The 24,988-nt window shown below is 55.0% G+C and overlaps 3 protein-coding genes across 3 annotated transcripts in view; all 3 read right to left on the reverse strand.

Annotated features, from left to right (window-relative positions):
• PHACADRAFT_133017 (uncharacterized protein) overlaps window positions 1-1,621 on the reverse strand; it is a 5,109-nt gene extending 3,488 nt beyond the window's left edge. The window contains exon 1 of the mRNA XM_007389858.1: window positions 1,423-1,621. Coding sequence (XP_007389920.1) covers window positions 1,423-1,507 — 85 coding nt within the window. The 5' untranslated portion in view covers window positions 1,508-1,621. The remainder of the gene's footprint in view (window positions 1-1,422) is intronic.
• Window positions 1,622-4,082: 2,461 nt separating this feature from the next.
• On the reverse strand, window positions 4,083-22,770 carry PHACADRAFT_246429 (uncharacterized protein). Its single transcript, XM_007389859.1, has 8 exons — window positions 22,549-22,770; window positions 22,295-22,491; window positions 22,091-22,241; window positions 21,979-22,033; window positions 21,855-21,926; window positions 20,781-21,792; window positions 4,855-5,361; window positions 4,083-4,778 (listed from the first exon to the last, which is right to left on the reverse strand). The coding sequence occupies exons 3-7, from the start codon at window positions 22,127-22,129 to the stop codon at window positions 5,334-5,336; spliced, it is 1,206 nt and encodes a 401-aa protein (XP_007389921.1). The 5' UTR covers window positions 22,130-22,241; window positions 22,295-22,491; window positions 22,549-22,770; the 3' UTR covers window positions 4,083-4,778; window positions 4,855-5,333.
• A 1,144-nt stretch (window positions 22,771-23,914) lies between these two features.
• PHACADRAFT_167822 (uncharacterized protein) lies at window positions 23,915-24,704 on the reverse strand. Its single transcript, XM_007389860.1, has 2 exons — window positions 24,253-24,704; window positions 23,915-24,188 (listed from the first exon to the last, which is right to left on the reverse strand). The coding sequence occupies exon 1, from the start codon at window positions 24,698-24,700 to the stop codon at window positions 24,281-24,283; it is 420 nt and encodes a 139-aa protein (XP_007389922.1). The 5' UTR covers window positions 24,701-24,704; the 3' UTR covers window positions 23,915-24,188; window positions 24,253-24,280.
• Window positions 24,705-24,988: the final 284 nt, after the last annotated feature.

The raw sequence follows: 24,988 nt of genomic DNA on the forward strand, positions 1-24,988 counted from the left end.
TCCTTGTCGATCATCAACACAGAGCGCAGACGGTCCACCACGTCGGAGACGTCATCGGCTGACAGATCGCGCTCGTAAAACGCAACGGTCTCGGCATTTATCCACTCGGATTCCAGGGCAACAAACCGTAGGAGGGAGCGGAGACGCTTGTGTTCAGAAGGTAAGGCGCGCAAGTCTTCGGGGGGAAATGCGGACCGTAAGATTTGCAGATACAGCGCGTCGAGGGGCGACACCGCCGGACCCCCGCCCGAGAGGACAAGCTCAAACCATTCCTTCGGATGACTGTGATGCTCGTCCAAGAAATTTACGGTGATCCGGGCGAAGATGAATACGCCGGCCGCACGTGAGACGAGGCGTCTGAGGGCGTCGGGGTGCTCGTTGAGGTAATCGGCATAGGAGGGTATCTTCGGTACGGTTTCCTTGAGGTAATGCTCGACATCACCGTCACTGTCCGCTGCGTCCTCCAGTCGCATATGGTGAACGACATCGGCTGAGCTGGGGTGTGCAAGTACCGACAGGATGTGGGGCTCTGGTCGTGACGCGGCAAAGACGTACAGCCACGGTAACTCCCGGACAAGACTGAACAAGGACCGAAGAAGCTCGGGAACCAGCCCCCTGTCCTTGCACTCGTCTATTCCGTCAATGACAATCAATGTTGGGGCTTGGTCTGCGGGAGCGGCGACGAGAGCCTTCCGAAGGAGCCCGTCGAATGAGTGTCGCATCTGCTGCCGGTCGCCGTGATTGAGGTACTCTCGTGCGGCACTAATAATATAAGGGCGAAGGGCCGGCTGGGACACTGCAAGCTGGCGTGCGAGCGTCGAAAAGACGAGGTGCGCGTCCTCGAGGTCCCCGCGGCCGCGGACAAAGAAAAACGATGCGCCGAGTCTGAGCGAACAATGATCCGCTGCGTCGTGGCGAACGCAAAGCTGATGTGAAATCGAGGACTTCCCTAGACCTGCCCCGCCAGTAAGGTAGCAGACTCGTTCGTGCTTGTCCTTGGGGAATCTACTGGTTGACCACTGCTCGAGCTCCGTGAATAGTGCTTCCCGGGTGCCTTGCATAAATCCGCTCTTTAGTTCGTCCACCGACCGATATCCTGCGTCTGCTCTAGGAATGGAGTCGATAACTTTCTGGTCCTCTTCACGAGCATAGGTCAGTTCCGGGCGAAGCGTGCACGAGAGGTTCGCAAATAAACTTACCAGCTTTCTGTTGCTGCTCCTCCTGTTGACGTTGATTCTCTCGTAGTTGGTGTTGGTGTTCCTGCTGTTGACGCTGATTCTCCTGCAACTGCCGTCGTGTTTGCTGTAGAGAGATATTATACACTCGCCGCCTGAGATGACTGCATTGCACGAACCTTCATATCCTCCGCGACCTCGGTAAGCACTTTCTGGATGGACATCGTGCCCCTGAGCTAGAGTAAACAAGTAATTATCAAAGCGTGCATCCAGAGTTGGCAAGGTCGACGGACCATAAAAAGGCTCATCGCTTTTGCCATGTCTTCCTTCATATCTGACAGGATCGCTTGGTTCTGCGACCCATACACGAGTCCCTTCAGGAACCCACGGAACCCTTGTCCGCCCTTGAGCTCCCCCGCGCGTCCTTGAAGGTCATCGATCGTGCTGGCTTGGTTTCAGCTTCGCCCCCGGCGATGATTAGACCCTGAGCGCACCTCTGCAGACCGCTTATCTGATTCTGAAGGTCGTCAGAGTGTGTGATCTTGTCCAATAGCTCTTCCTTGTCTTGAACATCGCCATCGTACCCTGCCACTGCAGCGTTCACATTGGCCGGCGTCGTGTTGATGACAGTCTTGAGTGCGTCGGCCCGAGCTAGGAAGGCACTGCGCGCTCCCTTGTTTTCTCGAACAATCTATAAACAAAGGAGTGTCGTAGGGTGCCATTCGTTAGTTGAGTGGGGTCGACACACCTTGACTCTCTCGACGAGCGTGCTGAGCCCCTTTGCGATGAGAGGTAGGCCAGGCACGGGGGCAAGCCCTAGAGCATCACCGGCCAGGTCGAGGATGGGAGAGGCGACATCGAGAACAACATCGACAGCCCCACGGGGCGGCATGGTCAACTACGGTGAGTATGTCGCGGACGGTGTAGACAGACTTTCACAGCACAGAAGGGAGCAGGCATGGGTTCACCATGTGCCAGCCTCGTGCACCGCCGGCCATGAGACGTGGATTGGAAGAGAAGCTGATTCCTCGCTGCAGGCTGTGTGATAGAGTTTAATAGTATGAAGACGCGTGCCTTTCATGCCGCGATATTGGCGGCGTTAGCTCGTCTGCCAAATGTGGTCACCGTTGCAATGTCTTGGAACAAATCGCCGAGGCCTTGTGGCGTCCGGCAAGGATCCGCCGACCGGGCTCTGCTCTGCACCATGAGTCGATCTCCGCCCCGCATCAGATGGCCCTCCACAGACTCTTCTAAGCCTTGAAATGATACCTCTGCCCACTCCCCATCTGAGCCGCCTTATCTCTCAACGCTGTGACTGGCCCTTCTCCTCAGCGCAAAGCTCACGGACCACCACCATATCGGATCTTTTCCATACCCATGAGATTTCTGTCTCAGACCTGAGACTTCTCAACAAGCCTTCAAGACGAGTATTTGCCTTTCAAGTGACTCGCGGAGCTTAATGAGCGGCCAGGCTTGTGTTTTGGAGCGCCAGCCGGGAGGGAAAGGTCGTTGGGCGGAAGTATATTACGGAGCCGGGCCTAAGTGCGCGCATACACTCACTTTTAGTCGACTGCCTTCTAAGAATCCACAGCAGAATGACCCCAATGCGGTGCCGAGTCTCACAATGGCCAGCTCGTGTACGATCCGCTTTGAGCCGCCTTCCCCAGAGCGACGATGGCCATCAGTGGAGCGACCGAAAACTCGGATACAGGCCTAAACAGAATGGGACCTGTCAGCGCGATCTGCAAGAGCGCATCCCAGGAGGGCTGGCTGCGTTAGGCCTCATGAATTCAAGCCTCAATCCGCTCCGAAAGGCCTGCGAGCAGCGTCAGTCTGCATTCGAAGAAGAGCAAGCCATAGCTCGTGAACGACAAGATCGCACGAGACGTCAAATACACCATCATTGCCTTGGTGAGCAAGCCCATGAAAGTGTGCGTGGGCAGCTGTGCTGTGCTGTTCAACCCGATGCATTTTTGCGCGTTGGCCTGGGAACGTGAATGTTCATTCGGCTCTCTTGACGAGCTCCGGCCCTTATGCAGATATCAGGACTGACGAAGGTGTGAGCATCTCCCACGGTGACGCAAGCAAAGAAGGCCTCCTTGCGCTTCTGTCGCTCTATCGCGCTCACGACCGTGTCCTGGCTTCACACTCTGCCCAGCCTTCAAGGAACGCCGACCTGGACACGGCCAGATGCGCAATCTGCTCGAGAGGTATATCCTTCCATCACCCTACTTTGGCTTGGACAAACGCTCTATGAATGTTTGGATGGATGTAGACATTGTGGTCCGCGTATACTCGACCGCGCTGCGCGTGGATGGCCCGAAACGCGCGAAGATAATTGCAATCATTTGGGCGCCTGACCCTACTGACCCGTCAACTGACGGTCGGCTGACCTGACCGGTCAGTCACTTCTGACCCCCACTGACCCTGGGTCAGTCTGACCCTCCCATCACTGGCTGGGAGGAATCACGAGCGCAAAGCGATGCAGACGAGATGGAGAAGGTCTTCATCACCATTGCCGACGTCTACTTGGTGCGCTTGCTACCATTAGCACTGTGCCTAAGGCATGTGATGTTGTGCTAACGCCGGTAGACGGCAACAAGCGGCCGCCGAGGAAGTTGAAGGATGTGCGGAAGTAGGTGCTCGGAGGACCTCATGTCAGACAATGATCAACAGGGATTTTGCCGTCGCTGCCTTCATCATTGACTTCTCTTCCTACAGCGCAAGCGTTTTGGTTCTGTGCGCCATCTATATAATGCGACGTATCGTACTAGATCATAATCAGCGAGTCTTCAGAGTAATTTAGCGTGTGCTTATATACAGCTGTAATCGGCAATAACAGCGGAAAGACGGAGAAATACAGAAAATAAGAAATGTGCGTGGTTAGTAAGTTTTGGCTCTCTTTTTACCTTCTCCCGAGGCCCTCGCGCTAGGTGCCGTGGGCTCTTCTTCGGCAGAGCTCGGAGTAGGTGGTGAAAATATGGAGGACAGTTGATCGTCTGCGGGTGTGGGTGCACGTCTGGTGTGAATGCCAGAGACTGCAATATGTGAGGTCGTAGGGCAAGCGACAAGTCTACTGTCAGGAGGAGCGACTGGCAATGGTACAGCATCGGCCATATCAGGTGCCGTACCGCCATTTCCGGCAGAAGGGACGGTGTCGCTGTCCAGGGCGGGTTCGGAAACCATCTCCGGTGTGACAGAGGTGATGGATGGAGACGACGGGATGGCGACAGTTGGGCTATAGAGGGGCATGCTGGGCTGAGAGGGATTGGCATTCCGACCTGCCAAACGAGCCCGTTCCTCATGCGAATATAACCTCTTGCACCACAGCTCCCTGGTTGCTTCATCTCGATCTATTTTCGTCCAAAAATCTGCTATGGTGGCCTGATATCGAGTCAAGTGGCTGTCGTCGACAGTGAGATCTAGGACGGGAAGCAAGTCTTGATACTCATGCGGAAGCCTTGAGATTGCCTGAGATATGTCGTCCGAGGTGATTTGTGGTGGAGCATGGCTTGGAGATGTGACTACGCCGAGCGCCCATAGTTTGACACAAATGCCAAATTTGAGGAACTCAGAGCATATTGCTTTCCTGGCTCCAGAAGGCTGCAAAATAAATAATAAAACCATTAACATATGACAAATATATGCGGCACATGATTAGCCAAGATTGACTGCTCACTTGAAGACAGTCCCATATACACCGTATACTATAGTCACGCAAGTAAGGAATAAATTCTACGACGTGCCACATGTGCAATGCCAGTCGAATATCTCGCACGAACTGAGACAGTTGCTCCTCCAGCTTCACAGTATGTTTGGCCAGCTGGACATGTCTCCACCAGCCATCCACCACGATATCAAAGTTGACGCGTGCGTGCTGGGGCTGCGCGTATGGTTTCTGCAGGTAGTATGTGCAATGCTCAAAAGACATGGCCGCTAGACAAGCACATGCAAGGTAAGCGTGCCCTTCAGACTTGTCCACATGGTAGAGCATATCGCTGCAGCGGTGCTCATCGACAAGGAACTCGCCGAACGACGCGTGGAGGGGCATCACATCTCCGTCCTTGTCGATCAACAACACAGAGCGCAGACGGTCCACCACGTCGGAAACATCGTCGGCTGACAGATCGCGTTCGTAAAGCGCAACGGTCTCGGCATTTATCCATCGAGATTCCAGGGCAACAAAACGCAGAAGGGAGAGCAGACGCTTGTGTTCGGAAGGTAAGGCGCGCAAGTCTTCGGGGGGAAATGCGGACCGTAGGATTTGCAGATACAGCGCATCGAGGGGCGACGCCGCCGGACCCCCGCCCGAGAGGACAAGCTCAAACCACTCCTTCGGATGACTATGATGCTCGTCCAAGAAATTGACGGTGATCCGGGCGAAGATGAATACGCCGGCCGCACGTGAGACGAGGCGTCCAAGGGCGTCGGGGTGCTCGTTGAGGTAATCGGCATAGGAGGGTATCTTCGGTACGGTCTCCTTCAGGTAATGCTCGACATCACCGTCACTGTCCGCTGCGTCCTCTAGTCGCATGTGGTGAACAACATCGGTGCAGTTGGGAGATGCGAGCACCGACAGTATATGGGGTTCCGGGCGCGATGCGGCAAAGATATACAGCCATGGTAACTCGCGGACGAGACTGAACAAGCATCGAAGTAGCTCGGGAACTAGCCTCCTGTCCTTGCATTCATCTATCCCATCAATGACGATCAGCGTCGGGGCCTGGTCCGCGGGACCGGCGATAAGAGCCTTCCGAAGGAGCCCGCCGAACGCGTGTTGCATCTGCTGCCGGTCGCCGTGATTGAGGTACTCACGTGCGGTGCTGACGATGTGGGGGCGGAGGGTCGGTTGAGAGACCGCAAGCTGGCGTGTGATAGTCGAAAAGACAAAGTGAGCATCCTCGAGGTTCCCGCTACCGCGGACGAAGAAGAATGACGCGCCGAGCCTGAGCGAAGGCTGCTCCGCTGTGTCATGGCGGACGCAAAGCTGGTGGGAAATCGACGACTTCCCTAGGCCTGCCCCACCAGTGAGGTAGCAGACTCGTTTGGGCTTGTCCTTGGGGAATCGACCAGCCGACCACTGCTCTAGCTCCTCGAATAGCTCTTCCCGCGTGCCTTGCGTGAATCCGCTCTTGAGTTCGTCCACCGACCGATAGCCTGCGTCTGCTCGAGGAATGGAGTCGATAATTCTCTTGTCCTCTTTACAGGCAGTGGTCAGCCCCTGGGCGAGGCGTGCACAAGAGGCTCGTGAATGGACTTACCAGCCTCCTGCTGTTGATGCTGATTCTCCCGTAGCTGACGTTGATTTTCCCGTAACTGATCTTGAATATGCTGTAGAATGGTGTCATGGACAAGCCGTATGAGATGACTGCATCCCACAAACCTTTGTATCCTGCGCAACCTTGTCAAGGATGTTTTCGATGGATATTGAGCCGCCGAGCTGGAGCAAGAGAGTATGCATCAATGCTGATATCAAGAGCCGATGAGGTCGGCATACTTTGAACAGTTCTAATGCCCTTGCCAGCTCTTCCCTCATGTCTGAAAGAATCGCTTGGTCCCGAGACCCGTAGACGAGTCCTTTCGAAAACCCGCGGAACCCCTTCCCGCCCTTTAGCTCTTCCGCACGCCCTTGAAGATCGTCAATTGTGCTGGCTGTCTTCAGCTTTGCCTCGGACGGACGGTGGTCAAAACCTGAGCGCACCTCTTCAAATCTCTTATCCGCTTCTGCAGATCATCAGAGTGCTTGATCTTGTCCAATAGCTCTTTCTTATCCTGCGCACTGCCGTCGTACCCGGCGACTACGGCCTCCACATTTGCCGGCGTTGTATCGATAACAGCCTTCAGCGCATCTGCCTGAGCTAGGAAGGCACTGCGCGCTCCCTTGTTTTCTCGAACAATCTATAAACAAAGGAGTGTCGTAGGGTGCCATTCGTTAGTTGAGTGGGGTCGACACACCTTGACTCTCTCAACAAGCACGCTGAGCCCCTTTGCGACGAGAGATAGGCCAGGCACCGGGGCAAGACCTAGGGCATCGCCAGCCAGGTCGAGGATGGGAGAGGCGACATCGAGGGCAACATCGGCAGCCCCACGGGGCGACATGATCGACTATGATGAGTGTACCGTGGACGGTGTGGGCAGACCGTGACTTTCACAGCACTGAAGTGAGCGGGCGATGCATCTTGTGCTGGCCTCGTGTACCGGCGGCCATGAGAGGTGGGGAAGCTGATGTCTCGCTGCAGGCTGTGTGTTAGAGTTTGATAGTGCGAAGACCGCACTTCGTCCCGGGAGCCGCGTGCCTTTTGGCAGCGCAGGCGCGGAGGCGTCAGCCTCAGCGTGCCATCTCCTGCCTAATGTGGTACTCATTGCGAGAGTCATCCCGACGCGAAGGTCCAATATCAATGTCTTGGACCAAATCGTCGAGGTCTTGTGGCACCCGGCCGGGGATGAGTCGGCCGGCGTTCCTAGCCCCGGCCTGGCTCTGCTCAACGTCTGCCATGAGTCGGTCTCGAGTACGGCAAGGGAGCCTGAAGCCTCGGCGTGCCATCTCCGGTTAGCTCGCAATGTCTTGGGAGGCCTTGTGGCGTTCGGCCAGGATCTGCCGGCGCTCCCAGCCCCGACCGGGCTCTGCTCCGCCCTTCGTCCACTATGAGTCGATCTTTGCACCGCATCAGATGGTCTTCCACAGACTCTTCTAAGCCTTGAAGTGACACTTCTGAATATGACCTACGCTTCATCTGAACCGCCTTATTTCTCAACGCTACGGCTGACCCCTCTCCTCGGCACAAAGTTCACGGACCACCGTATCCTTTCCATACCTATGAGATCTCTGTTTCAGACCTGAGGTTCCTTAACAAGCCTTCAGGACGAGTATCTGCCTCTCAGGCGACTCACCGAGCTGAATGAGTGGCCAGACTCGTGTTTTTGGAGCACCAGCCGAGAGGGAAAGGTTGTTGGGCGGAATTATACTCCGGAGCTGGGCCTAGGTGCGCGCATACACTCACTTTTAGTCGACTGCCTTCTAAGAATCCACAGCAGAATGACCCCAATGCAGTGCTGAGTCTCACAATGGCCAGCTCGTGTACGATCCGCTTTGAGCCGCCTTCCCCAGAGCGACGATGGCCATCAGTGGAGCGACCGAAGGCTTAGATACAGGCCTAAACAGAATGGGAACTGTCAGCGCGATCTGCAAGAGCGCATCCCAGGAGGGCTGGCCGCGCCAGGCCTCACGAATTCAAGCCTCAATCCTCTCCGAAAGGCCTGTGAGCACCGTCAGTCTGTGCATTCGAAGAAGAGCAAGCCATAGCTCGTGAACGACAAGATCGCACGAGACGTCAAATACACCATCGTTGCCTTGGTGAGCAAGCCCATGAAAGTGTGCGTGGGCAGCTGTGCAGTGCTGTTCAACCCGGTGCATTTTTGTGCGTTGGCCTGGGAACATGAATGTTCATTCGGCTCTCTTGACGAGCTCCGGCCCTTATGCAGATATCAGGACTGACGAAGGTGTGAGCATCTCCCACGGTGACGCAAGCAAAGAAGGCCTCCTTGCGCTTCTGTCGCTCTATCGCGCTCACGGCCGTGTCCTGGCTTCACACTCTGCCCAGCCTTCAAGGAACGCCGACCTGGACACGGCCAGATGCGCAATCTGCTCGAGAGGTATATCCTTCCATCACCCTACTTTGGCTTGGACAAACGCTCTATGAATGTTTGGATGGATGTAGACATTGTGGTCCGCGTATACTCGACCGCGCTGCGCGCGGACGGCCCAAAACGCACGAAGATAATTGCAATCACGGCGGTCATCGGCGACCCGAGAGCGACGTCTATATGTATGTCCTCCCATTGGTTACGAGCGTGGCTGCCTCGTGCTCAGCTTGTTTCGCAGCGCCGAGTGGATTCCGAATCAAGGCGTACTCGGCCCACCCGACGAACAGAGCGGACACCTGGCTGCGCAAAACCCTCGTTCTGTATCCCTGCAGCAAGCAAGACCGCAGCGACTGGGCGACCAGGACTGATATCGTAACAGCATCGCTACTGACGTGGTCGGCTACCCTTCGCAGACATCTTTAGGTACTTCCCTATGTCATCGATGCCTTGGTGCGGACACTTAGATGGACGATAAATATTGTAGGGACGGCTTAATGAGGGGAGTAACGTCAGCAGAAGGCGCAGTGCGTCCTTGCAGGGCTTGGATGCATGCGCCTGTTAGCGGGAGCCCTACTATAGAAGACCTCTTGTGACTAAAATCGGGGAATAATATAGAGGGATGTCAAGCACGTTACAGTCGTTTGCATATGAAACTGCAGTCCGTGATTCTTGTCCTGATATTTGTTCCGTACAAATACTGCCCTTGAAGGCAATGCGTGCTGTAAACGCACATTGTCACGCCCTTTCACTCAGCTCGAGGTAAGGTGGAACGACGTGCTCAAAATATCTGAAAAAATGTTCAAATATTTTATCGCAACGGATATCTTGGAATGCAATAAAGTTAGCTCGACGTTTAGTACTGCCGGGAGATGAAAGGCGAAGGGGCCACATGTGCGCTTGGCACAACACTAGGCGCTGGTAGGCACATCGAGTGCTCGCCTTCGGAGATTCCGCGCTACGCACACCAAGAATGCAGGCGGGGCTGTCAACAGTTTGCAGTAAGCCATCGCGGAGAAAGCTTAGCTACACGAAGGCCAATGCGACGACATTAATGTTGGTTTGTGATCCTTTCGTGACTTTCCGTGACTATCACCGCACCAGATAAGGCGAACTTGTACGGAACAAATACTGGAACAAAATCACGGACTCTGGGCCTGGGGTCAGTGCCAGCGCGAGCGCTCTTTGCATTTGCACTCTCGTTCTATTCCCTCGAGAGATCTACCTTCCATTAATACCTTGCGCATCTCCTGTTGAATTGTGGAGAATAACTTCAGACCCCTTGCCGCCGTTGTCTGTACCCAGGGCGCTCATGTCACACTCCTCCAAACTAGACTTGCCGCCTCTGTTGCTCCCGCCCCGACCAACTTGAAGCGCGGTCGTGCAGACTGGTCTCGCGGCAGCCAGGGACTAACGAAGGTAGTAAGATGTGCGTAACGCCTTCATAATATAGTGAATCCGGAAGCTAACAGTCGCATACTTCAGAGTCTAGCTGGTCGCACCTGCTGGAGTCGATGCACCAGCATTGGCCAACATAGAAGATCGGGCACCTGAACATGGCTACCACTTTTTGCTCCGTTGCAAGCCTTGCAGGTTTCCGGCACCACGAATTGCCTGCACCATTCCCACGAGCAAGTCTTAATTTCAAGCATCTGGGAGCATCGAAGAGGGCCCAGCAGAGGATCCTCGAGGGCGGTGGTGGACAGAAGGACGCGAGGCGAAGCTCATGTTCTGCCAGTTCGAACAGGTATGTGCTTGATCAGCCAGAATGTGCTGCAGTGCTGATTATTGGTTAGATTGTCGCTGCATTTAGGGCATATCACATGCAGAAATTGAAGCCGTATATCCCACTGCTGCCTTTGCCTATCGTGGTCTGCTTCGCGTACCATCTCGTGCGTAGGCACATCTCGTAAGTATGTGCTGCCGGTTAGTCCAGCGGTCACTTATATTGATGAACGCTCTTAGCGTTTCGCCGTCTACCAACCCGGCCGCCATCAGCTTCTTAGCTCTCGTATGGCGGTATATGAGGCAGTTCGTAAAGATTAATGGTGAAAAGGCTTTACAATGCGTCCATCGCGTTATTCTGCTCTAAGCGGTGTGACGCTATCGGCAAGGGACCAGTTGAGACTGTCTCAGAGCTTTTCCGGAGAATTGTTGTCCTAGCCAACGGCGGCGCTGTGCAAGGCGAGCTTTCGTCTGAGCAGCACTCGTGATCGTGAGCCCTGCACGAGATATACCATTGCGCATGCGGTAAGCACAGATTGGCGGACGCCTGGCTGTCTGCGACCACGTAAACGTCGTCGAAACTAAAGCTACTTGCAGATATCTTCGCCAAGTGCGCCGGAATCAGCTGCTACGGACTCAGAATGGTGGGATGTGACTTTCACAAGGCTGCTGCGACCGAGCTCCGGTCTCCATGCTCCCTTCCGATTCCCATACTCGTCTGTCGTCCCACAGTATTCTTCTGTACTGGCCCGAGCGTCGCGAGGACGGTGTCCTCGTTCGTCTGGGCTGGTGAGTCATTGGAGCTAGGAAGTCGTTTGCAAAGGCTTTCTGCTCATCTTCTGGTACGCAGAAGCCACAAACAAGTGCATGATCGGAGGCTAGCCTATCGCGGGCCCCATAAAACGGGCGCGCATGATTGTTGGTTATCTTACTGTGTCTTGCATGATTCAGCACTGAAGCTCTTGCAGATGATGGCTCCCGTCTAATATTTAGTTGAGGCTTCTGCAGACGCCTATCAAGCATTATTACCAACGCTACTATCTCACTCCCCCGGTACGTGGCCGAGAGCGGTTTTCCTCGGTTATTGTCGCTCAACACTGCGCACCCCAGGCTCGAGCTGAGCAAAGTAAATGCGCTCCTCATTATCCGACGTCCACGACGCGCCCTGTTTATTTATGCTGCAACGCGTCAAGGCAGGCTCCAAATCGAAGCTGCCAGACGGGATTGATAACGAGAGCCGCACATTGTCGGTGGCGCCCGAGGAGACCAAGGACGTCTAGGAGCTGCGAGAGCATGCGCGCGAGCGGGAGGTGCGTTCCTCGGACAGGCCGCTCAAGGACGCTGACTCGTCTAACGCGCCGGCATCTGACAGTACGCCTTTCTGACCGCTAGGTAAGGGTAGGGGAGAAGCTGTTCTCTACGAGTTGAACATCGCCGAATGACACGCGGAAGCTCGGCAAGACTATGCCGGTCGTACCCTCCACCGACGATGGCGAGCCTGGGCGTCGTAACAAGGGGCCGCTGGGGACGAAGACGGCGGAGATACTACTTGCAATCAAGAAGGAGATGAACAGGTCTGTCATGGACAATACACGATGGCTCTGCGGGCTGAGGGTGACACCGATCGCTGGCGGTGTGAGCTGTTCAAGGAACGGAGAGAAGGTAGATGAGCCGTCTAGTCGGCTGTCGTGCTCGTCACTGATAACCTCATCTACAGCTTTTCCCGTTAAGCAGCTGATTGCCATATCCACTTTCTGCAGACGCGTCATGAGCAGCTATTACAGGCCCGTCCCCGCTTTCCGAGAGTACTGGCGTTTTATATTCAACAACGCTCAGAGGACGTATAATCAGGAGGGATTGTGAGTGCACAGCAATGTGGACGAAACAGAGAAGGCCTTCAATCTCAATGCGGCAGTCGACCGCACCGTTGTTGGCAGCTCACCGGTGCGCCTGTTGCCATTGGCGTCGAATACGGGGGATACGACTATGCGCTGACATCAATGGACGAAGACGAGCGGTCGCTGGCGAAGTCGAAAAATGTGCAAAAGCAGGTGCTAAGTGACGGGGGATCTCATGACCAGGGACAACTTTGAGTGGATTCTCGCCGCTGCGGCCTTCAACTCCGTCGGACTCCTCCTTGCATTGTTTTCTTCCGTACGGCACGGGTTCCTACTTATTTCTCGTGTCATTCATGCAACATATGTATCGTACTAAGCTATAATCCACGGGTCTATAGAGTAACCAGACACATGTTTCAACCATAACCAGGAGTGCGGCAACAGTGGCGGAAGGACGGAGGAGCATGAACGATAAGAAGTGTACACGATTAACAAGTCCCAGCCCTGTCCTCTTCTCCAAAAGCTCTTATGGTAGTTGCAGGGGGCTCTTCGATGGCAGAGCCCGGAGCTGGTAGGGGGAATGCGAGGGGCCCCTGGCCGCCTGTGGGTGTAGGCGCATGGGTGCCGGAGGCCGCCGTGTGCATGTTTGCGGGGTGTCCGACATGTTCACCGACAGGGTGGTTAATCGGCAACGGGGCGGGCGCCGCCATCACTGGAGGGAGGAGTGCTACTCTCTGGAAGCCAGGCGGAAAGCATTTCCGATGGTACAGATGCGATGGATGAAGACAACGAGGCGGTGGCACTTAGACTATGGAGAGGCGTGCTGGGCTGAGACCGATCGGGGTCCTGACCTGTCAAAAGATCCAGCTCTTCCCTATACGTATGAACGTCCTTGCACCACAGCTCCCTGGTCGTTTCATCTTGATTTATTTTTGTCATGAGATCCACCATAATGACCTCATATCTTGCCAAGCAGCTGTTGTCGACAACGAGGTCCAGGCCAGGAAGTAACTTTTGATAACGACCTGGAAGCCTTGTGATCGCCCGAGACATGTCGTCTGGGGTGATTTGTGGCGGAGCACGGCTTGAAGATGTAAGCACGCCGAGTTGCCATAGTTTGGTATAAATACCAAACTTGACGAACTCAGAGCATATCACTTCCTTGGCTCCAGAAGGCTACATCACAAATAATTAACAAATACGACTATTAGCATACAACAAGTATATGCGGCATACGAGTGGCTGAAACTAATTACTCACCCGGAGACAATCCCATATACACAGTATGGAAGGGTTGATCTCAGCAGGATGGAATTCTACAACGAACCACATATGCAGGGCCAATCGAGTATCTTGCACAAGTTGAAGTAGTTGCTCCTCCAATTCCGCGGTATGTTTGGCCTGCTCAACATGCTCCCACCAGCTAAGTACCATGATATCAAAGTTGACGCGTGCGTGCTGGGGCCGTAGGTCTGGTTCCTGCATGCGATATGTGAAATTTTCAAAGGACAGGGCGGCTAGACAAGCACATGCAAGGTGAGTATGCCCTTCAGACTTGTCCACGTAATAGAGCGCATCACTGCAGCGATGCTTATCGACCAGGAACTCGCCGAACGACGCGTGGAGGGGCACCACATGTCCGTCCTTGTCGATCATCAGTACGGAGCGCAGGCAGTCTACCACGTAGGAGACGTCGTTAGCTGACAGATCGCGCTCGTAAAACGCAACAGTCTCGGCATTTATCCACTCGGACTCCAGGGCAACAAACCGCAGGAGGGAACAGAGACGCTTGTGTTCAGAAGGTAAGGCGCGCAAGTCTATGGGAGGAAATGCGGACCGCAGGATTTGCAGATACAGCGCATCGAGGGGCGACGCCGCCGGACTCCCACTCGACAGGACAAGCTCAAGCCATTCCTCCGGATGACTATGGTGCTCGTCCAAGAAGTTCACGGTGATCCGGGCAAAGATGAATACGCTGGCTGCACGTGAGACGAGGCGTCCGAGGGCGTTCGGGTGCTCGTTGAGGTACTCAGCATAGGAGGGTATCTTCGACAGAGTCTCTGTGAGGTAACGCCCGACATCATCCTCACTGTCCGCTGTGTCCTCTAGTCGCATATGGTGAACAACATTAGCTGAGCTGGTGAGGGCAAGCGCCGACAGGATGTGGGGTTCCGGGCGTGACGCGGCGAAGACGTATAGCCACGGTAACTCGCGGACAAGACTGAGCAAGCATCTAAGTAATTCGGGGACCAGCCTCCTGTCCTTGCACTCGTCTATCCCGTCGATGACAATTAGCGTCGGTGCCTGGTCTGCGGGAGCGGCGACGAGAGCCTTCCGAAGGAGCCCGTCGAAGGCGTGCTGCATCTGCTGTCGCTCGCCGTGGATGAGGTACTCCCGTGCAGCGCTGATAATGTGAGGGCGAAGGGCCAACTGGGACATTGCGAGCTGGCGTGCGAGGGTCGAGAAGACGAGATGAGCGTCCTCAAGGTCGCCGCGACCACGGACGAAGAAGAACGATGCGCCGAGCCTGAGCGAAGGATGCTCCGGTACGTCGTAGCGGAAGCAGAGCTGATGTGAGATCGATGATTTCCCTAGACCCGCCCCACCGGTGAGGTAGCAGACTCGTTTGGGCTCGTCCTCGGGGAATCGGCCAGCTGACCACTGCTCGAGCTCCGCGAACAGCTCTTCTCGAGTGCCTTGCAAGAATCCGCTCTTAATTTCGTCCACCGACCGATAGCCTGCATCCGCCCAAGGAATGGAGTCTATAATCTTTCGATCCTCTTCATGAGCGGTAGTCAGTCTCCGCATCAAATTATGCACGGGTAACCTGCGGATAGGCTTACCAGCTTCCTGCATTTGACGTTGATGTTCTTGTTGTTGACGCTGATTCTCCTGTAGTTGACGTTGGTGTTTCTGTAGCTGACGTTGATTTTCTCGCAGTTGATTTTGAATTTGCTGTAGAATGGCGTCATGGACAAGCCGTCTGAGATGGTTTCATTCCACAAACCTTCGTATCCTGCGCGACCTTGTCGAGGATGTTTTCGATGGATATTGAGCCGCTAAGCTGGAGCAAACAAGTATGCGTCAAAGCGCATAGTAAGAGCTGATGAAATTAGCATACTTTGAAGAGGTCTAGTGCTCTTGCCATCTCTTCCTTCATGTCCGACAGGATTGCTTGGTTCCGAGATCCGTAGATGAATCCATTCAGGAATCCGCGGAACCCCTTCCCGCCTTTTAACTCCTCTGCGCGTCCTTGAAGGTCGTCAATCGTGCTGGCTTGGCTTCAGCTTCGCCTCTGGCGGACGGTGGTCAGACCCTGAGCGCACCTCTGCAGATCCCTTATCCGCTTCTGCAGGTCGTCAGAGTGCTTGATCTTGTCCAGCAGGTCTCTCTTGTCCTGCGCATCGCCATCGTATCCAGCAACTACGGCCTCCACATTCGCCGGCGTCATGTTGATGACAGCTTTCAGCGCGTCTGCCTGAGCAAGGAAGCCGCTTCGGGCCCCCTTGTTGTCCCGGACAGCCTACAAATGAGGTGGGAACATTGTATAGTGCCCTTCGTGAGTTGAGTGGGGATCACGCACTTTAACTCTATCGACGAGCGCGCTGAGCCCCTTTGCAACGAGAGGTAGGCCCGGTACGGGGACAAGGCTTAGGGCATCGCCAGCCAGGTCGAGGATGGGAGAGGCGACATCGAGGGCAACATCAGCAGCCCTACGGCGCGACATGAACGACTATGACGAGTGTGTCGTGGACGGTGTGGGCAGACCGTGACTTTCACAGCACGGGAGGGAACGTGCTTGGGTTTACCGTTTATCTGCCTCGTGTACCGCCGGCCATGAGACGTGGATTGGCAGGGAAGCCAATCCCTCGCTGCAGGCTGTGTGTTAGAGTTTGATAGTACGTACGAAGACGCACTTTGCGTCGCATGCCTTTCTGGCATGCTTCGACGTCGGCGCCGTCACGGTGGGCGCGGAGATGTCGAGCAAGATAATACGCCGGTCAGGTATTCCACTATGTTGTGCATGCTTCATTGCGAATACTTCAGATGGACGACAAGTGACCTCAGAAGAACGTGCAGCGTGTCCCCGCAGAGCTTGAATACACGCACAGTCGAAGACTTGAGTCTTGTGACCAAAAATGGGGATATTATACATAAATATCAGCTCAAAGACTCAGTTGCGGTGAGTCAAGTTGGCACGCCTTGGAGAGTGACCGCTTTGAGTAGAGTCTAGACCCGGAGTCTGCGCCTGCGCAGGCGCATGGCGAGCGCCGCTTGCAATTAATATTTACACTCTTGTTCCCTTGCCTCGAGAGGTCCACCCTCCGCATATCCTATCGAGCTGTAGAGAATGAATCCAGACCTCTTGCCGACGTTGTCTGCGTCCGAGGCGCTCACATTGTACCTCTCCAAGCTCGACTGGCGGCCTCTGTAGCTCTCCCCCGGCCAACTTGAAGCGCGGTCGTGCAGACTGGTCTCGTGGCAGCCAGGGACCAGCGAAGGTAGCGAGATGTGCGTAGTGCCTTCATGATAGAGCGGACCTGGAAGCTGTTAGTCGCATACCACAGAATCTGTCTGGTCGCATCTGCCGGTGTCGACGCACAAGCATTGACCAGTATGGAAGATCGTGCACCTGAACGTGGCTACCACTTCTTGCTTCGTTGCAAGCCTTGTAGGTTTCTAGCATTGCGAGTTGCCTCCGCCATTCCCACGAACAGTGCCTAATCTCAAGTATCTGGGAGCATCGAAGAGAGCGTAGCAGAGAGCTCTCGAGGGCGGTGGTGGACAAAAGGGCGCGAGGCGAAGCTCGTGTGCTGCCGGTTCGAATAGGTACATGTCTGATTAGCCAGAATATGCCGCCGTGCTGATCACTGGTTAGACTGTCGGGAATATCCCACGCAGAAGCTGAAGCCATGTATCCCACCACTGCCGTTGCCTATCGCGGTCTGCTTCGCGTGCCATCTTGTGCGTAGGCACCTAACCTCACATCTCGTAAGTCTGTACTACCAACCAGTACAGCGGTCACTTATATCGACAATGCCCTTAGCGTTTCGCCATCTGCCAGCCCGGCCGCCATCAGCTTGTTGATTCTCGTATGGTGACACATGAGGTAGTTCGTGAAGATCGATGGCGAAAGGGGTCTACGACGCGTCTATTGCGTTACTCTACTCTGAGCGGTCTGACAATGTCGGCCAGTGACCAGTTGAGACTGTCCCATAGCTTGTCCGGAAAATTGTCGTCCTAGCCAACGGCAGCGTTGGGCAAAGCAAACTTTTGCCTAAGCAGCACTCACGACTGCGAGCCCCGCTGGAGATCTACCCTTGCACATTCGGTAAGCGCGGATTGACGGACGTCTGGTAGTCTGCACCTACATAAATGTCATCGAAGCTGAAGCCGCTTACAAGTATCTTCGCCAAGTGCGCCGAAACCAATCACTACGGGCTCAGGATGGCGGGATGTGTCCCTCACAGGCTTGTCACGACAGGTCACCGGCCTCTGCACTCCTCGTTCGTCTGGGCCGGTGGGTCGTTTGGGCTAGCGAGTTGTTCGCGAAGGTCACCCGCTCGTTTTCTGGCATGCAGAAGCCACAACGACTGCACGATCAGTGACTGGTCTGCCGTAGGCTGCACGGAACGGGTGCGCACGATCATTGCTTGTCTCGCGTGTCTTCCACGATTCGACGCTGAGACTTTTGTAGACGATGACTCCCGTCTAACGCCCAGCCAAACTTTCGCAGGCGCCCACCGAACGTTATCGCTAATGTTCTCGCCTAACTCCCATCGGTACGTAGTTGAAAGCGATCTTCCCCTGCTGCTATCGCTCAGCTTTTTGCATCTTAGGCTCAAGCTGAGCGAAGAAGATACGCTCCTCGTCAGCAAACACGAAATGCCCTGTTCGCTCACACTGCGCCGCGTCAAAGTAGGCTCCAAGTCAAAGCTGCCATATGAAGTTTGAGAAGGTCGACACGCGCGCGGTCCAGTCAGAACTGTACGAGCGGATGGAGACATACAAGATGGCCGTGGAGGCGAAGGGGTTGATAGCGAGAATTGCGCATCGTCAATGGTGCTTGAGCAAGCCAAGGACATCTGGAAGCCGTCGGAGAACGCATACAAGCAGTAGGTCCGTGCCTTAGACAGACCACTCAAACAGGTCGGCTTGCTTAGCGCGGCGGTATCTGACGACACATTTTTAGGGTGCTAGGTGAAGAACAACAAGGTCAAAGCTGATCTACACTATTTGGACACCGTTGATGGCAAGCAGAAGCGCGGCAAAGCTATGGTCGGTCGTATCCCCCATCGATGACGACCAGTTTTAGCGTCGCGACGGGAAGCAGCTAAAGACGAGGGCGGTGGAGACATGACTCGCGATGAAAAAGGTCTATGTTGGGCGATACACAGGGGCGATACGAGGCGATTCTGCAGACTGAGGATGATGCCAGTCGCCGACGGTGCTGAGCTGTTCGAGGAGCGGCCAAGAAGGTAAATGACTTGTCTGGTCGGCTGTCGTGTTCGTCCCTGATGACCTCGTCTGCAACTTTACCCTTGCTGCTACAAGGTTCTCAGGTAGCCGATCGCCGTGTCTACCATCTGCAAACACATCATGAGCGACCACCACAGGCTCCTCCAATTTCCGAGGATTAACGCTTGATGTTGAACTGGCTCGGAGGACGCACATCCAGGAGGGATCGCGGCCACACTACGATGCGAATGGGGAATGGAGAAGCGGCGCTGTTGCTGGTGGTGGCTTGTACAATGCGCTTGTCGTTGGGTCTGGGGCGTATGACTCTGCGCTGATATCGACGGACGAGGACGAGCGGCCGCCGTGGAACGTGCGGAAGAGCGACGGAGGACATCACACCAAGCAACGACGAGCACAGATCTTACCGTCACGGCCTTCGCCATTGAGCTTCACCCTATGTTACATCTTCACATACGCAGGCTCGTCTATTTAGCATGCCACTCATACATCGTACTAGATTGTAGTCCATCTCTCGAGTAATCCAACATATCTTTCTATGCAACCATAATAGGCAACAGCAGCAGAAAATCAGACGAATGCGAATGATAAGGAATGTACGTAGTTAACAAGTCCTGGCCCTCTTTTTAACTTCTCCCAGGGCCTTCGCGCTAGGTGCAGTAGACTTTTCGTTGACGGAGCTCGGAGAAGGCGATGGGAATGTGGAAGACACATGGCCATCTGCGGGTGCGGGTGCTGGCCTGGTGTGAGGGCTAGAGCCTGAGGTCGCTGCATGTGAGGTCGCAGGGTAAGTGATAAGTCCATCGCTAGGAAGATCGACTGGCAACGCGACAGTGTTGGCCGCAACGGGTGCCTCTCCGCCGTCATCGGCAGAAGAGACGGTGTTGTCCTCTGGGGAAGGTGCGGAAACCATTTCCGATGCTGCAGAGGCGGTGGACGAAGACGATGAGGCGGTGAGAGTTGGGCTATGAAGAGGCGTGCTGGGCTGAGAGCGATCGAAATCTGGACCTGCCAAAAGCGTTATCTCGCTTGTTTTCGTAATTTGCCACAACTGGTGTGCGAATTTCTCATGCCGGCTCATCTCCGTCATGAAATCTACCATGGTGGCCTGATATCGCGCCAAGCAGCTGCTGTCGGCGGTGAGGTCCAGGCTGGGAAGGAACTCTTGGTATTCAGGAGGAAGTCTTTGGACTGCCTGTGATATGTCGTCCGGGGTGATTTGTGGTGGGGCACGACTTGGAGATGTGAGAACACCGAGCTGCCATAGTTCAATATAAATACCAAACTTGACGAACTCAGAACATATTGCCTTCCCGGCTTTAGAAGGCTGCGCCACAAATGATAATAAAATATGACCATTAGCTCAGCATACGACATGTATATGCGGCATAAAAGTAGCTGAAGCTGATTACCCACCTGGAGACAGTGCCATATATACCGGATAGCATAGTCGACTAGTCTAGGATGAAATTCTTTCGTGTTCCATATATGCAAGACCAGCCGGATATCTTGCACGAACCGAGATAGCTGCTCCTCCAACTCTGCGGTATGTTCGGCCTGCATAACATGCTTCTGCCAGCTGTCTTTCATTATAAAAAAGTTGACATGTGCAAGCTGGGGCGGCAGGCCCGAACTCTGCAGAAAATATGTGAAATTTTCAAAGGAAATGGCTGCTAGACAAGCACATGCCAGGTGAGCATGCCCTTCGGCCTTGTCCACATGGTAGAGCACATCGTTGCAGCGGAGCTCATCGACAAGGAACTCGCCGAACGACGCGTGGAGGGGCACCACGTGCCCATCCTTGTCGATCATCAGCACGGAGCGCAGACGGTCCACCACGTCGGAGACATCGCCGGCTGACAGATCGCGTTCGTAAAACGCGACGGTATCGGAATTTATCCACTCGGATTCCAGGGCAACAAAGCGCAGGAGGGAGCGGAGACGCTTGTGTTCAGAAGGTAAGGCGCGCAAGTCTTCGGGGGGAAATGAGGATTGTAGAATCTGCAGATACAGCGCATCGAGGGGCGACGCCGCAGGGCTCCCGCCCGAGAGGACAAGCTCAAACCACTCCTTCGGATGACTATGATGCTCGTCCAAGAAATTTACAGTGATCCGGGCAAAGATGAATACGCCGGCCGCACGTGAGACGAGGCGTCTGAGGGCGTCGGGGTGCTCGCTGAGGTAATCGGCATAGGAGGGTATCTTCGGTACGGTCTCCTTCAGGTAATGCTCGACATCACCGTCACTGTCCGCTGCGTCCTCTAGTCGCATGTGGTTAACAACATCGGTGCAGTCGGGAGATGCGAGCACCGACAGTATATGGGGTTCCGGGCGCGATGCGGCAAAGATATACAGCCACGGTAACTCGCGGACGAGACTGAACAAGCATCGAAGTAGCTCGGGAACTAGCCTCCTGTCCTTGCATTCATCTATCCCATCAATGACGATCAGCGTCGGGGCTTGGTCCGCGGGAGCGGCGATGAGAGCCTTCCGAAGGAGCCCGCCGAACGCGTGTTGCATCTGCTGCCGGTCGCCGTGATTGAGATACTCACGTGCGGTGCTGACGATGTGGGGGCGAAGGGTCGGTTGAGAGACGGCAAGCTGGCGTGTGATAGTCGAAAAGACGAAGTGAGCATCCTCGAGGTTCCCGCTACCACGGACGAAGAAGAACGAAGCGCCGAGCCCGAGCGAAGGCTGCTCCGCTGTGTCATGGCGGACGCAAAGTTGGTGGGAAATCGACGACTTCCCTAGGCCTGCCCCGCCAGTGAGGTAGCAGACTCGCTTGGGCTTGTCCTTGGGGAATCGACCAGCCGACCACTGCTCTAGCTCCTCGAATAGCTCTTCCCGCGTGCCTTGCGTGAATCCGCTCTTGAGTTCGTCTACCGACCGATAGCCTGCGTCTGCTCGAGGAATGGAGTCGATAATCCTCTTGTCCTCTTTACGGGCAGCGGTCAGGCCCTGGGCCAAGCGTGCACAAGAGGCTCGTGAATGGACTTACCAGCTTCCTGCTGTTGATGCTGATTCTCCCGTAGCTGACGTTGATTTTCCCGTAACTGATGTTGAATATGCTGTAGAATGGTGTCATGGACAAGTCGTATGAGATGACTGCATCCCGCAAACCTTCGTATCCTGCGCAACCTTGTCGAGGATGTTCTCGATGGATATTGAGCCGCCGAGCTGGAGCAAGAGAGTATGCATCAATGCTCATATCAAGAGCCGATGAGGTCGGCATACTTTGAAGAGTTCTAATGCCCTTGCCAGCTCTTCCCTCATGTCTGAAAGAATCGCTTGGTCCCGAGACCCGTAGACGAGTCCTTTCGAAAACCCGCGGAACCCCTTCCCGCCCTTTAGCTCTTCCGCACGCCCTTGAAGGTCTTCAATTGTGCTGGTTGTCTTCAGCTTCGCCTCGGACGGACAGTGGTCAAACCCTGAGCGCACCTCTTCAAATCTCTTATCCGCTTCTGCAGATCATCAGAGTGCTCGATTTTGTCCAATAGCTCTTTCTTATCCTGCGCACTGCCGTCGTACCCGGCGACTACGGCCTTCACATTTACCGGCGTTGTATCAATAACAGCCTTCAGCGCGTCTGCCTGAGCTAGGAAGGCACTGCGTGCCCCCTTGTTTTCTCGAACAATCTATAAACAAAGGAGTGTCGTAGGGTGCCATTCGTTAGTTGAGTGGGGTCGACACACCTTGACTCTCTCGACGAGCGCCCCGAGCCCCTTTGCGACGAGAGATAGGCCAGGCACCGGGGCAAGGCCTAGGGCATCGCCAGCCAGGTCAAGGATGGGAGAGGCGACATCGAGGGCAACATCAGCAGCTCTATGGGGCGACATGGACGACTATGATGAGTGTGACGTGGACGGTGTGGGCAGACCGTGGCTTTCACAGCACAGGAGGGAGCGGGCGATGCATGGATTCACCTTGTGTTGGCCTCGTGTACCGACGGCCATGAGAGGTGGATTGGCAGGGAAGCTGATGTATCGCTGCAGGCTGTGTGTTAGAGTTTGATAGTGCGAAGATTGCGCTTCGTCCCGGGAGCCGCGTGTCTTTTGGCAGCGCAGGTGTGGAGATATCAGGCAAGACGGTACAGTGAGGGAGTCTGAGGCCTGCCAAATGTGTTGTATTCGTTGCGAGAGTCATCCCGACGCGTAGGTCAATGTCTTGGAACAAACGTCCAGGGTCCGCCGGTGCTCCTATCTGCTCTCTCTCCGATGTTCGCCGCGAGTCGATCTCCGTCCTGCTCCAGACACCTGCTTTTGAACGTGTCCAACGCCACCCATCCCAGTCACCTTATCCCTTAATGCTGCGAGTAACCCTTCCCTCCGGCCCAGAGCTGAAGCTGAATGACCGAAGCGGCTGGCGGAGCTTAACAGGTGGCCAAACTCGCCAGGAGCGAAAGGTCGTTGGTCGAAAGTATATTACGGGGTTGGATCTAGGTGCGCACATACACTGGGTCTCATAATGGCCCGCTCGTATACAATCCGCTTCGAGCCGCCAAAGTGGATCACTTGCCGAATGAGCCGCTGCTATCGCCTATGCTCGATATCTGGTGGTCACCATCTTGTCATGTACAGCATCACAGTATTTAATATCATACTCGAGAGCTATACGGTAGTGTCAGCTTTGTGCGGAGCGGACAAATAACTCAGGATGCACACTATTACCGGCGAGCACAGGCGCGAGGGCTCACACGCGATTCACGATGGTCATTGTCTGCACGGTGTTGGACTCGCGAGCTTGAACAGTTCGAGATGCAGCTGGACGTGCCGAAGTCTGCGCCTCAGGTGCAAAACTCAGGAGATGGTTGATGAATCGTCTCGCCGAATGTTTAGCGCGGGCGGGCTACCTAGGCGCGCGTACGACTCAACTCGCGCCAGACACGGCGGAAGAGTACGCGTGACGTCGCAGGGAGCGCAAAGGCGAAGAAGCGCGAGTTGCCTCCAAGGTAGCATGTGCGAGCTGTTCCTGGCCGAAGAGTGGTTTGGTGACTGCAAGAGTGCCGGCCAGACGGGAGATTCTAGCGATGTGCGCCAAGAATGCTGGCCGCGCGTCAGGGGCTGTACAGCACGTATATACGTCGGTAGCACTCACAAGATGTAAGAATTTCAAGTACCCTGTCCGAACTCGAGGTGTAGAACGTCAGTGTTCTCGATGTAGCCCGGTTGGTGGCCTCCGCGCTTGAACGAGCGCCGGATACTGTATGCTTCCCACATCTATCCGCCGTATCAGTTATGTATCCTCGACCGCTCGCCTAGCAGCGAGGGATCGTAGATACCAATCCTCGTTTTCGTTCTCGACGAGTGAGACTCGCTCGTATTCCGACTTCTGTCTGCAGTGTCGTAACCCGTCAGCAAACCGGCCAAAGCGCACAGACGATTACTGGTGAGACGCACCAGAGCAAAACGCCTGCTTCGACCGAACTCAGCTCAGCCCTATCCAGCGCCGCGGCATTCGACATGCTCTCCACGTTCGGGTCCCAAAGATCCCTGAGCTTCTCCTACGTGGCGGTATTCCGTGTCCGTCGTTCAGGGCTAATGGTCCAAGCAACTTCCCGCTCAACCCGGCACAAGATGCACAGCTGGCCGGACGGGGACCAGCATCGTAGTATTGCAGAAGATGGTGTGTGCGCCACGTGAGAGGACGGCGAGAGTGTGCCGTCGTGCTCGGGCGGCGATGGGGCGGTGTCGGGCAGGAGGGGTGCTGTGAGCTGCATCGAAAATTTGTTGAGTATGCTCGTGCCGGGAAATGGTACGCAGGTCGAGCATGATCTTGTAGATTTTCGGCTTTGTGGACACCGCACAACATTCCCCCGGCGGCTGAGCTCCCAAAAAAAAAAAGCATGAGAGTGGGGTCACGGTTATCCGATAGATGGACTAGCGCAGATTTGGCCGACCATGGTTCCGTCGTGAGCGATGGAGTCTCTAGATTTCGGTTGAGTCTGAATCAGCCAAGAGGTGGTAGGATGGTAAGAAGCATAGCGAAGATCTAATGAAATATCCCACTGTCAGACTCCGCCATGGCTGGCGCTTGCCACTCGGACGGACTCTGACTCGGACGGACTGGGACGAAGCTTGAGTCAAAGTTTCATATCTTCTCTGGTGAATTCGCCTAGTGTCTCAATCGAGTGGC

Source organism: Phanerochaete carnosa, assembly GCF_000300595.1.
Source record: "Phanerochaete carnosa HHB-10118-sp unplaced genomic scaffold PHACAscaffold_1, whole genome shotgun sequence".
Taxonomy (NCBI): Eukaryota; Fungi; Basidiomycota; class Agaricomycetes; order Polyporales; family Phanerochaetaceae; genus Phanerochaete; species Phanerochaete carnosa.

Excerpts from the sequence above, each read along its gene's own strand:
- PHACADRAFT_246429 (XM_007389859.1), bottom strand. The coding sequence starts at position 22,129 with ATGAGGGAAGAGCTGGCAAGGGCATTAGAACTCTTCAAA. Across the intron at positions 21,927-21,978 it reads CAAGGTTGCGCAGGATACGA|AGCATATTCAACATCAGTTA; the intron begins AGGTTTGCGGGA and ends ACACCATTCTAC. Across the intron at positions 5,362-20,780 it reads CGTCTCCGCTCCCTCCTGCG|TTTGTTGCCCTGGAATCTCG; the intron begins CTTTGTTGCCCT and ends TCCCTTCTGCGT.
- PHACADRAFT_167822 (XM_007389860.1), bottom strand. The coding sequence starts at position 24,700 with ATGCTTTTTTTTTTTGGGAGCTCAGCCGCCGGGGGAATGTTGTGCGGT.